The sequence below is a fragment of the Equus przewalskii genome, chromosome X (genome assembly GCF_037783145.1).
Source record: "Equus przewalskii isolate Varuska chromosome X, EquPr2, whole genome shotgun sequence".
Classification (NCBI taxonomy): Eukaryota; Metazoa; Chordata; class Mammalia; order Perissodactyla; family Equidae; genus Equus; species Equus przewalskii.
In genome coordinates this window covers 96,487,850-96,500,525 of record NC_091863.1, presented here as the reverse complement: position 1 = coordinate 96,500,525, position 12,676 = coordinate 96,487,850, and the positions used below count along the sequence as shown (strand labels likewise).

The window sequence follows — 12,676 nt, the reverse complement described above, 5'->3', positions numbered from 1 at the left end:
TTCCCCCAGGGCTAAGGGGCTTAGCGTGACGTCTCGTATCCCCCGGCTCTAGCCGCGCCCCTAATCGGCTGGCACCGTCCGGCAAAGCCCCTTCCTCAGGCCAGTCCCCCGGCCCCGCCCCAGACGCGGGGAGGGCGGCGAAGCTGCGGGGTGCAGCTCCCCTGCCCCACCCTTACACGCCCCCTCCCAGCCCCCTTCTGGTCCGAGCTCCACCTCCTTTAGGGTCCCGCCCTGGCCGCGTGCGCGACCCCGCAGGTCCCACCCACCAACGCACCGCGCGACTGGACGTGATGGGAATAGCGGTCCTCTAACCCAGAGCCTGCAGACCTTGAACCGGAGGTAGATGCACTGTGGACCGGCAACAGGAGCCGACCCGGGCATCGCGGCGGCTCTCGGAGCAGAGCACAGCCGCAGCGACAGCGCCCGGGACAGGGAGCCTCCGCCCGGGTGCAGCCGCCGAGACCCTGGCTCCCGCAGCCGGGAGTCGAGGAACCCCGGCTCCCGCAGCCTGGGAGTCGAAGAACCCCGGCAGGAACTGCAAGGTGAGTGCCTGGCCCGGGACAGGTGCTGTGGCCAACTCAAGGAAGCGTCCTTTCCCTGGGAGAGGGCTGAGCACGGGCCACCGCTGCTGTGCGGCCGCGGTCGCTGCTCTCAGGTGGCGAGCCTGTGCCCCACGCTTCCTGCGCTCCAACGCCCAGACGTCTCTCTTTTCCTTTCCAGATACCAAGCCTGTCGTGATCTCAGGGATTGGAGCAGGGGAAGACGTCGTCGAGGAGGATCCAAGGTCCGAAACTGAGCAGGAAGCAGCAGCAGAAGGACAAGGCCACATTGTCACAGGAGCTCCGGGCCCCAGGGACCAAGAGAAGCAGCAGCAGCAGGCGGCCCACGCGGCCACCGAGGGTCCGCAGCCCCGCGACAGACAGCAACGTCTCCACCGTCACACGTTCACCGGGTTGCAGCTGAAGGGGCTGGAAAGCGTTTTGCAGCGCACTCAATACCCCGACGTGTTGGCGCGGTAAGCGGCTTGCTCTGGAGGCGCGCATTCTCTAGGACACTGGACTCCTCAGTCCCGGGGTGCCTTGGCTTCTTTCCCAGCTCTCTGTCCCTCCCCCCACCCCCACCCCCACCCCGGAGCCAGAGCTCCCCAGGGGGCTCCAGCCACTGGCGTCTGCCCGCCCTGGAGCCTGAGGTGGGGGCGATGCCTCCAGGGCATCAAGGGAAATACCTGCAGGCCGTCCCTAAGGGAGTCCAGTCAGGAAACCGGGGCTGCGCGTCTGTTTTGGTAAAGAACCTTCTGTTGCATCGGGATGGAGATCAGGGCGAGGAGACGGAGGCACCGTGGTGCGAGTGCGCGGTGGGATCTTGCCTTTATTTCAAACTGTGATCATTTGGTCGTCGTGGGATTCTTGTGCATTCGTCTTGAGTTTTAAATACTCCCTTAAAATGTACGAATCCAGAGAGCTGAGCTTTTCAGTGCTCCCTTCAACTTGGCACACAAAGGAAAATCGTCCCTGAGGCGAGCCTGCAGCTGGGGCTTACAGAAGTGCACGATGCTGGGGCATTTGGGAGAACAGAGCTTGGAAAACAAGCATGAAACCTACCTTATCTCTCGGGTTTCCTCCGTGACTCCGAAGCCGGTTTGCCATTTTCTCCCCTCAGAAAGGAGCTTGGACTACTTCTGGATGTGGCTGAAGCCAGAGCGCAGGTCAGGAAACCTGCAGAAAGCGAATCTGCAGGGCAGCCACTCTAAAACCTGCTTCAGGACTTGGATGCTTTTGTTCTCGACAATCTCACCTTGTTGTTTTGGTTGCCTTCTGCATGTTTGGGAAGTGAGTTTTGAATTTTGGGGGCTTGGGCGAGTCGAACAGGGGACGTGTAAAGCCCAGCTTACCAGAATGGTGCACTGTCAGAGGGAACTTGAGGTCCTAAAGGGAAAACAAAAAAGTCCAAGAGAACCAAACTGCTTCTCCAGTTCCCTGTCCAAAGGGAAACAGAAGTAAAGGTCAGTTCCTTCTAACACTGGGATCTCCTAGGGAGCACTTCTGTGTGGAGTCATGTCGAGGCTCCGTCTCATCTGGGAAGGAGGGACCTTCATGCATCGAGGTCTTAGGTTAGGAGAGGGGTCCACTGTATTAAGTTCTTGCAAAGATTGAACACCGGGCCTGAGCTCTTAGCTAAAGGAGCGAATGTGTGCGTATTCAGGCACTGGGGTCAGGGAATGATCCCCACTCCAAGAACACACAACCCGAGCAAGGCGCGCAGGTCTATTTACTGCCACCGAGACGGAGACCCTTCTGGACTGGCAGGCCGGCTGGCGGACAGCTGAAAAGTCCCAGGGCCTGGGCCTCCTGCAGTGGCTGTTAGCCTGTAGGAAAGCAGGGCAGCAAGGGGCAGCCCTACCGTTCGCTTTTCTCCCATGGTCTCCTGGGTCAGTCTGCAAACCTTGCTGAGAGCATGACTTGATGGTGGAGGCTGAGAGAGAGGTTTGTGAACTGGAACTTTGTCTAAAGCTTGAAACAGAGTAGAACGATTTTGGATAAAGTCCCACTGACCCAAGAAGGGTGAACTGGTTAGAAAAGAGTGGCATCCAGCCCAACTTGGGGCGCAAAGCCAGCATTAGGAGTGAGTATTCTCTTGAGGAATTTCTGACCTGGAAGGGTCTCTCTTTGGGACGGTACTGTCTGGAAGAGGCAGGTTCTGTGGCATTTCTTTGGTGGGTCGAGGGAGGCTTTCCATTCCTCTGAAATACTTTTTCCTTGGCTCAGGCAGTGATGTCTGACTCCTATGTGAAAGGTTACCATGCGAGACCATAGAGGACCATCAGTTGTGTTAAGAGAGAATTTGTCCAAAATAAAAACAGCGTTCAGGATGACCTTCTTTGCTCTGCTCCACAGCACGTCCGGGAGTGCAGTGAGGGGAATGGGCTGCGGGTCTGATGCTGGTGAATGTCAGTGAATTTAGACCCAGTTGGGCTAAATTTTCCTTACCCCTATAGGCTGAAATAGCAAGGCGGTGTCCAGGGCATCAGCAACTCTGAGATCCCAGTCAGAGGAGCCACACACCCCTGGGCCCTCCCTGACTAGCCCTTCCTTGTCACCCCATCTTTTCCCCTCCCCAGAGGTTTCAGAGGGTGAAGGACCCCTTCGATACCCTTGAGGGAAACCTGTTCCAAAGTCCACCCCCCTCCTGCTGGATGTGGACTTTAGACTGAAGGAGCTCTCACCATGCTCAGCTTCCCCCACAGCCAGGGAGACACGATCCCCCGAGAGCACGGGGCAGAGGCAGCGGGACAGCAGGATGCTCCACTGTCAGGAGACCGACACTGCTTCATCCTGTGACCAGGCACGGCATGAATAGCAGGAAGAAAGTGCCATTCATCAGCTAGCCCCACATCCAAGAGCCGGGAAAACCCTCCAAGAACATCGAAGGCGGGAGGAGAGAGACAAAGCCAGAAGGCTGGTCCAAAGCTCGGCACGTCATAGATGGTCACTGCGGGTGAATGGAGGGGAAGGGGCTGGGGTGGTCACTTTCCCAAAATATCTTACCAACAAAGACCTAGCTCCTCCCAGTGGTGTTGACAATCTGATGTCATAAAGAAGTTTATGTTGTAGTGCTTTTCTATTATGACGTTAATTGCTTAATATACTAGGCTAATCTCTTTTTTCTCTGACTCAAAGTTTGGTTTAAGTACAGGAAATCAAATTGAGAAAATCTCAGAGGGCATTAGTGTTCAGAAATGTGCCCCCCATCTTTTTTTTAAAAAGGGCCCCCAGCCACCCTGTGAGCGTAATCCTTGAAGGGCCCTATATGCCATCCTTTTTCTGGAGTCCAATTTGAAATGAGTTCTTCTGAAGCCACTGTCACCAGGGCAGCCTGTGCCACCCATGCCTCCTCCACCCTTGCCTCCCTTTGGCCTTGCCTCTTGTGCCCTGGAATGGGCCCCTATCATCAGTGGCCATTTTGTGGTCCCTCTTTACTAAGTTATGGTCTCCATAACTGTGTTTGGAAAACAGTGTTCTGCCACATTCTAATTGTGCATAGCACAGCCTCTAGAGCACTTGCCCAAATGCCTGTTAAATGAGTTGAATAAATGAACAAAGTCAGTGCCCTGTTTATTGAGTAGGGCACACTTTTGTATTTTTCACTAAAGATGTGCCTTCTCAGCATGTTTGTTTTTGTGCATCAATTGTAGTTAATAGCGCAGGGATGGGAATTTCTAATGGAATGCCATTCAAAGAGAATGGCAAGGAGGCCTCCTTTCATGAGGTGAATCCCTGAGTCACCATCAATAGGTCTGTACACATCACAGAAGTTTTCCAAGTACCCAAGGCTTGTTTACGCTGACCCACACTTTTTCTCCTCTGTCTTCCATCATTCCATCCTCATCCTCACCCTTTGGGACCACATGCATATGCAAGATGAGGCGGGATGAGTCCCTAGTGTGAGAACAGTGTGTTTCTAGACAGGGTGGAGCCCCATCCAGGCTAATTTGAACATTTAGGCCCAATGCTGGACTATAAGGGAACTTCCTAAGAGGCTAATCACAGGGCTTTATGGGAAGGTGGCTGCTGAACTCTCATTCAGTATGCTCAAGATTCTGTTCACTGTCCTCCATTTTTGTGAAAGACGTTGGGGAATAGGAGGCATTCTGGCCCGAAGGTCCTGCTGCTTCCAAGGAAACAGAAGAGGAGACTCCATCAAGGCCAGAGCGAGGCTTATTGTACCTGCCCCAGCTCCAAGGCAGACAATCACATCTTCAAATGTGTTATGTCACCTGCATCATCCTCGAGAGAACCTGGATTCCTGCTAATTCAACGCTGAAAGGGAATCCTTTGGTTCATGGCTGCTCGAAGCAGGGAGAGTTGGTCCTCTGAGGAATGACCCAGAACATCACTCAGTAGATAGAAGCAGTCGTTTGTTCATGATGCCTTCTTCATGTGAAATTTCCAGCATAGAAAATGACAAAGACAAAAATGGAGCACAGAGAAGGAGGCCAGGGCACTTTTTGAAAAGCATTAAGTTCTTCTTAGTACAACCTTAGCTTTGAGCAATCTCGAGCAATGCAACGCTTCTTGAAGGGAGGTTTCTGTTAAAAGTGGGGAATTGTGAACACCAAGGTCCTACTATGAAGTGAATGCTAGGATAAGGTGCCATGGTTACAGCAGAATTTCTTCCCACAGTCAAAGACCAGTTTCAGGGCCGGCCCGGTGGTGCAGCGGTTAAGTGAGCTCGTTCTGCTTCTCGGTGGCCCGGGGTTCGCCGGTTTGGATCCCGGTGCGGACATGGCACCGCTTGGCACGCCATGCTGTGGTAGGCGTCCCACATAGAAAGTAGAGGAAGATGGTCATGGATGTTAGCTCAGGGCCAGTCTTCCCCAGCAAAAAGAGGAGGATTGGCAGTTGTTAGCTCAGGGCCAATCTTCCTCAAAAAAAAAAAAAATTAAATGGCCAGTTTCACAGAGCTTATATGCTCCCGGTGGAAAGAAAGGTCTATTTTTTGAGGAAAGCATGTGCTTTTTGCTACGTTGTCCACAACTTTCACTCCTCTCTTCTCTCCTCCCTTCCGACTGGTAGGTATTAAACGTAAGCAAAGCAGTTGCATGTAACGTGGGCCTTCTGCACAGAGAGGAGATTAATGCTACCCTGAGGGGCCAGCCCGTGCTGGGAGTGAGGAACACCCAGGAATGCACCTGTGCATGCCCATGGCCGGCCACACCAGATGATTCGGAAAACAAAATTTCTTGTCTCCCAGTGTTGACCCCATCCTTCTTTTTGAACATCAGGTTCCTCAATGCTTTAAGTACCCTAAGAACAGAACTACAGGGTCTGTACAAATAAAAGCCACAGGACACTATCAGACCAAGTTCTGACTCTACTCTCTGTTCCCAATCGAACACGTGACTTTGCCGTGCTGGGACTGAAAGCCAAGTGGTCCTCAGCTCGAATCCTGCAGTTAACACTCATATCTAGTCTCACATGCTCTAACAGAGAACATGCTTTTTCCACGCTCAGGGTGCCTGGAAGAATAGCGAATACCCTTTCCCATGACATATGGGGTCTCAAAGAGACATATATACTGTTTTCAATGCATCTCTACTTCTTCCAGGTTCCAGAAGAATTAAGTCAGGGTGCTGAGATGTAGCAGAGGGTATATCCAAAACATTGCTGCAGGGGCTGGCTCCGTGGCCTAGTGGTTAAGTTCGCGCGCTCCGCTGTGGCGGCCCAGGGTTCAGATCCTGGGCGCAGACATGGCACCGCTCGTCAGGCCACGTTGAGGCGGCGTCCCACATCCCACAACTAGAAGGACCTGCAACTAAGATATACAACTGTGTACCAGGGGGGTTTGGGAAATAAAGCAGAAAAAAAAAAAAAAAGATTGGCAACGGTTGTTAGCTCAGGTGCCAATCCTTAAAAAAAAAAAATTGCTGCAGATAATAATTTCCTCTCAGTCTAAGTTCCAAAAGGGAGAGATCTTCTACAAGTAATCCCACAAAAGCATTTCTATTAAAATACACTTCAAATACCTCAAAAGTAAAGATCAGAAATTAATTTTTCTAATATAACGAAATAACACTGATTTGTAAAACAGTCATTAACATTGGCTACCAGGAAGCAGGTTGACCCAAGACAGGTGGTCTTCGTAGATGTTAATTTTGGCTGAAAAGTTGTAGCCACGATCTGGGGAAGAATATAGTAGTTTCAGCATTTTACAGTAATCTAAAAGTTCTGGATCTCGCTTTCTAGAATGTCTAAAGTTGTTTCACATCAAATCGTACAATCTCCCTTGAGACAAATGTGAATAGTGAGTTTTTACATAAAGAGAAAAGTTACTAGAAATGTATACAAAGTAGGGGAATGGAGTTTGTTCTGAGTTGTTTTAAAAAGAACAGAAATACCTTTGCCTGAGTTCTGATTATGGGGTGTTGTGCTTATAACTGGACGTGCTCTAAGGACATATATGGAGCTCCTGTTTTACCATGCAGCCACTTGGTGCTGAGGTCACCCCTCTGGGAAGTGTTGGAATCCTGGAAGTAAAATAGTGGAGCTCAAATAGAGTCCTTCACTGAACTTCCTGACTGGTAAGCCCAACTTGGTCTCCTTTGACTTCTTATACCCCAGGATGTGGACCGGGGTTCTCAAAACCTTGAATGGACACCTCAGGAGTCAGTTGCTATGACAACATAACCCTCATCACATACCCCTCATCATAAGAATGCTCCATGACATGACTTTTATTTGGGGATTAATTTAAGGCTTTCCTGATGCTCTCTCCCATTAAGCCAAGGCGGTATGGCGTTCCAGTGAGAGCAAATCCTTGCCTTAGCCACATCATCTTTCTTAGCAGGCATATTCTCATTTTCCTTTGTGGAACTCTCACACAAGATATCTTGGCAAGTGAGACAAATGTTCATGGGCCCTGCAGTAAAAGGCTGGCAACCACAGAGAACCAGTCCCATTGTGTCACGTGGCTCTTCCAAGCAAAGCACCTTTCTCTTGTGTACTCGGTTTAAAGGAAGAGACCTCAATAGTCTTTCTGCACTGCAAGGGGTTTTTGGGGTCATCCAATCTTCTCACTTCATTTCACAAATTTGGGACATAGGCCTAGAGCAGTGGAGTGGCCCGCCCAAGAAAGCACACAGAGTTCATCCCAGAGAAGACCAGCCTCTTGGTGGCCATGCCCTCCCCTGAGACCTGGATCATCCAGCTATGGGCAACACATACCAGCCTGGGTCCAATGCCTCAGTGCTTACCACCTCCATCCTGCCCAGAACTCTTTCCTTCAAAAGGCTGAAGACCCAAAGCTCCCACCAAAGCCTCATCACTGAGTCATTCTACCTTTAGGAAGAGTCATCAACCTCTCCTGCAGGCATTCAGTCTCCTGGCGTCCACAATTTCAGTCCTTGAGAGAGGGATGAAATGTGTACCCTCCTCACAAAAGGCTATATGTGCTTCCAACACAGCAGCCCTCATTTCTCCCCATCTCCTTGCAAAGCTCAGTCTGCCAACCAGTGGCACACCCATGAGCAAAGGCCAGCTCTGCACTTGTGCTGAATTAACTCTTTTAGGAATAAAGGTTAATAGCTTGGAAATTGTCATTAAGCAATTAATATTCTCCTTGAAATTGATAATTTGTGGTTTGCCTTGTTCAATGTCACACTTGCTCCTTCTCAGATATCCACATGTAGCTATGGGGAAGGGACCCTGGGTGAAATGGTATAAGTATAATTTTCAACTGCAGTGAGCTGTATTCCCCCACCCCATGCAAAGGGTACATCTTAAGGTGAATGTCTGAATTCCCAACATTTACATGACAATATTTTAGACTCTAGAATAGAAAAGACACCTCCTACACACGCTCTTTACTTTCCAAATCAAGGCACACAAAAGTTTGAATTCTGGCATTCAGGCCTGGGTACCTAACTGATATGCCTAGACCCATCCGAAGCACAGCACCCAGACAAAATGAGAGCTGCTATGAGCATCACAGATTTGGAGCACAACTTTCTCCTATTCCAGGCCCAAGAATCTTGCTTTAGGGAAACAAAATGAGGCAAGGTAGAGACCAAGAAAAAGTCTTTGTCCACTTCTCCCTTGAATGCGGGAGACAAAGGAGGAAATAAAGGATGTTTTTCAATAGGAAGTGGAAAAGGAGGCTGTGGTGACCTAGCAGAGGAAGAAATCCATGTTGACAGCTTGGTCCAGAGCTGTTGATCAGGTTTAGGAGGCTGGGTAGTAAAGGGAGGCTGGCAGTTCGGTACCTCCTGTGGGTAGTAGCCAGTGGGACACAAGGAGATGGCTCTGGCCAGCTGGGCTGTATAAGAGAAAGGAAAAACAGAACTCAGGTTCTTAGGCAAAAGAGTTCCTGACATCTCCTTCCACAGCCCCCATCCCAAGGTCCAGCAACAGAGCTGGCTTTTTCTCTCTTTCCTACTCTCCTTTTCACTCCACTGGTCACCTGAAGGGGTTTCACCAGAATGGAAATCACCATAAGGAGGGAGGGAAAGTCCAAAAGCGGGGAGGGTGGGGGGTGTCTCACAATGTGGTTGGCCCCAGCCCACGTCCCCAACTCTAACACCCCACCTTGGTCGTTTCTTGGATATTTCTTCATTTTAACCAGAAGAAATTTCCAATAATATCCAATGAATTCTATGGGCCCACCCACCACCTCAAAACTTCTGCTGCAACAGGGAGTCAGACAGAGGAATTGCAAGGCATTAAATTGGCCCTTCTGCCCTTTTTTAACATAGAGACTTAGACTTCAGGGGTCTCCATGGCCAAACCTGTCCTTCCATTAGACGAATGCATTCTATCATTTCCAAACTCTGCTTAACACTTCAGCTTAAAAGAGTGTTTGGTCCGTTCCTTCCAAACAGGACCCAAGAAGGCTGACCACCACGCTGTTCAAGATTGGGGTGTGAAGAGATGAGGAAAGAGAGCTCTTGGTCATTTGGTGGCTGCCCAAGAGTAGCAACCAGATCCAAGGCAGAAATTGAGGTCCATTAGCCTCAGCCTGCTCCTTCTCACCAATCCTTCCCCTGAGAACGATGAGATGACCTTAATCCACAGGCAATAGACAAATGGCATGATTTCGAATAACCTAGAATACTCCCTCGACATTTCAGGGCCCTTTTCACAAGCACACCTTGTTCTCCCTCACCACTGGTAGTCTTATAGTACTGTGCATCAGTATCTCAATTAAACAGAATCACACTAGGAGGGAATTTTGGTTTATAATATTGCATATTTATTGCAGGAAAAGGCACATTGTCAAGAAAGAGTCTTTTGTTTTCCCTTGTTGAGTTTTTATCTTTTTTATTTTTCCTACTATTTCCATTGTCACCATTTAGAGAAAGTCCCAAGAGTCAGGCACATTCTGTCAAATTGTCTGACTTTTCTAGCTATAGTCTTCTTGTAATGAAATTTGGTACGTGAATGATGACTCTGAGACACTACAACCTCACAGCAGATCCCCAGAACATGCCATGTTCATTTCTCAATCTGATTTTTTTTTTTTTTGAGGAAGATTAGCCCTGATCTAATCCACCACCAATCCTCCTCTTTTTGCTGAAGAAGATTGGCTCTGAGCTAACATCTGCATCCATCTTCCTCTATTTTATATGTGGGACGCCTGCCAGAGCATGGCTTGATAAGCCGTGCCTAGGTCCACGCCGGGGATCCAGGCCAGGGAACCCCAGGCCTCCAAAGTGGAGCACGCGAACTTAACCACTATGCCTTTGCTTGTTCTGTTCCTGTTCCCCGTTTTTAATCTAGCCAGTTCATTGAGGTCTTGCCTATTTCCCTCTTGCCTTTTCTTCCTTTCATTCCTCCTCCTCCTTCCTTTTTCAACCTAGCCTGCCCAGCTGTTGTCTCCCCTCTCTGTACTTCTATAGGCCTGAAGTGTGGATCACTCATTTGGCAAGAAAGGTCATAAACAATGGCCTCCCAATGGAACTTAACTGTTTTGTGTTGTAATTCTTGTATCCCTTACCTACACAGTAAGTACCTTAAGTACTCGCTGAGTCTTCTATGCTTTTTGTTTCCCCTACTACAGCTACCTAGGTGGTTCTTTACATGTACCAATAATGAATAATGACAATAATAACAGCTACAATTTTCTGAGGGCTTACAGTGTACCAAGTACTGTGCTAAGTAATATGCATGAATTACCATTACTCTTTTTTGCAGATGAGGAAACTAACACAGAGAGGGATTAAATAATATGCCCAAGATAACAAAGCTGACAAGTGGCTACAATGGAATTCTTTGAATCGAATATTTAATTCACTTCAATAATTCTTTGTAAAATTTGAAAAATGTACTAATGCATGTTTTCACATTTCAACAGAAAAGATGGAAATAACAAAAAACACAGGTTGTCTGTTCATTCTCAGTTCATCATAACATTCCATTAACCAAAATAACACCATATCTTGGACATTATGCTGAATTAGGAATTCAATTTACTATATCTCCATACAATATTTCTGGATAAAAATTAAGCAGATTAAACCATTGGGTATGAACCAGGTATTTCTCATTTATTCTTCTACCTTCACCAATTAAATGAGTTCCCTTTTCTCTGCTTTAAACTATCTTTCTTGTTATTCATTCATTCATCAATTTATTCTCTGTATTAGGATTTAAGGCAACGTATAACATGTAAGATACATACAACATAATAAGAAAAGAAAAATGAAAAGTGGTTGTTTCAAAAAAGTTATTCCAGGGGCCGGCCCCGTGGCCCAGTTGTTAAGTTCGTGCACTCCACTTTGGTGGCCCAGGGTTTCACCGGTTTGGACCCTGGGTACAGACCTGGCACTGCTCATCAAGCCATGCTGAGGTGGCATCCCACATGTCACAACTAGAAGGACCCACAACTAAAAATATACAACTATGTACCGGGGGCTTTGGGGACAAAAAGGAAAAATAAAATCTTTAAAAAAAAAGTTATTCCAGGGGCCATCCCCGTGGCCGAGTGGTTAAGTTTGCACACTCCCCTTCAGTGGCCCAGGTTTTGCCAGTTCAGATCCTGGGCACGGACATGGCACTGTTCATCAGGCCATGCTGAGGTGGCGTCCCACATAGCAAAGCCAGAAGGACCTACAACTAGAATACACAACTATGTACTGGGGGGGGGGGGCTTTGGGGAGAAAAAGAAGAAAAAAAAGGGGAGGGGAATAAAATTCCGTAATAAATATTGAAAATGAAAGCTTTGACTCAAACTGAATATAAAAATAAATTAGTGGATTAAGCTGTTATCTTTCAAAGAAAGCATGATGTCTCTTTCCCTGTGTGAATGATAAGCCATGTGTGAACACATAATATTATGGAAATATAGAACTCTCATACTTTAAAAAGCAAGAAAGGATTTACTTCCAATTTCCTGTCCAACATGTAGAGTATGGAAGTCATTCTCATTTTCACAACAAGAAAAAACTGAACAGACTAAAAACAACTCGTCTTAGATCCTTCAGAGAATTGAGATCACCAGGCAAACTGCTGCCCTGAAAAATAGAGAGACGGACCAATAAAGAGAAACACAGTTCACCAGGAACATAAGCCCAAGAGCAGAAATCCACAGTTGGAGCCAGTATGAGAAGGAACACATTAAACTGTAATTGACAAATTTCTAGAAGCTCAGTATGAACTACCTTGAGTGTTAATACTTTTGGGGTATCTTCCTTAAGGGAACTCCACACTTTCATGAGTTTTACCTCTAGGAACCCCAACAAGTTGTCACTGTAAAGATTGGAGAAAAACGCCCTTCTGCTTACAGCAGGAGGAGGAGAAAAGCAATCATTTTGAAACATGTCCAGAGCTCCCTGTTTTCCTTAACCAAGGCCTGCCCTGAAGGGAAACTGTTTTAGCAGAGCCTAAGCAACTTGGGTTTCATCAAAGCCTAGCTGACCAAGGGGGAGGGAAATACTTAACTTCAGCCCCTTCCAGCCTTCCTGTCTCAGCTGAAGAGAAGGGTGGAGAAACTGAGAAGCACTTGTAAAGGTCACAGCTCAGGGAGACAGGCTCACTAAAAGACTAAGATCTAACCATAAGACTAGAATGCTTCCCCTCCCCCCAACCTTACCACTATATCAATAGTGCTCCTGTATGATAACAGTGGATTATAGCTAAAAGAATTGCAAGCCTCAGACTCTATTTAAGAACCAGCCTCTAGGGAA

At 48.0% G+C, this 12,676-nt stretch overlaps 1 protein-coding gene across 1 annotated transcript; it reads left to right on the top strand.

Annotated features, from left to right (window-relative positions):
• The first annotated feature begins 253 nt into the window (after positions 1-253).
• LOC139081043 (rhox homeobox family member 1-like) lies at positions 254-5,856 on the top strand. Its single transcript, XM_070604783.1, has 2 exons — positions 254-542; positions 721-5,856. The coding sequence occupies exons 1-2, from the start codon at positions 344-346 to the stop codon at positions 1,017-1,019; spliced, it is 498 nt and encodes a 165-aa protein (XP_070460884.1). The 5' UTR covers positions 254-343; the 3' UTR covers positions 1,020-5,856.
• The last annotated feature ends 6,820 nt before the right edge of the window (positions 5,857-12,676 follow it).

Bases quoted from the DNA above. Each gene is read 5' to 3' on its own strand.
- LOC139081043 (XM_070604783.1), top strand. From the start codon at position 344: ATGCACTGTGGACCGGCAACAGGAGCCGACCCGGGCATCGCGGCGGCT. The intron at 543-720 runs GTGAGTGCCTGG...TTTCCTTTCCAG, and splicing joins ACCCCGGCAGGAACTGCAAG to ATACCAAGCCTGTCGTGATC.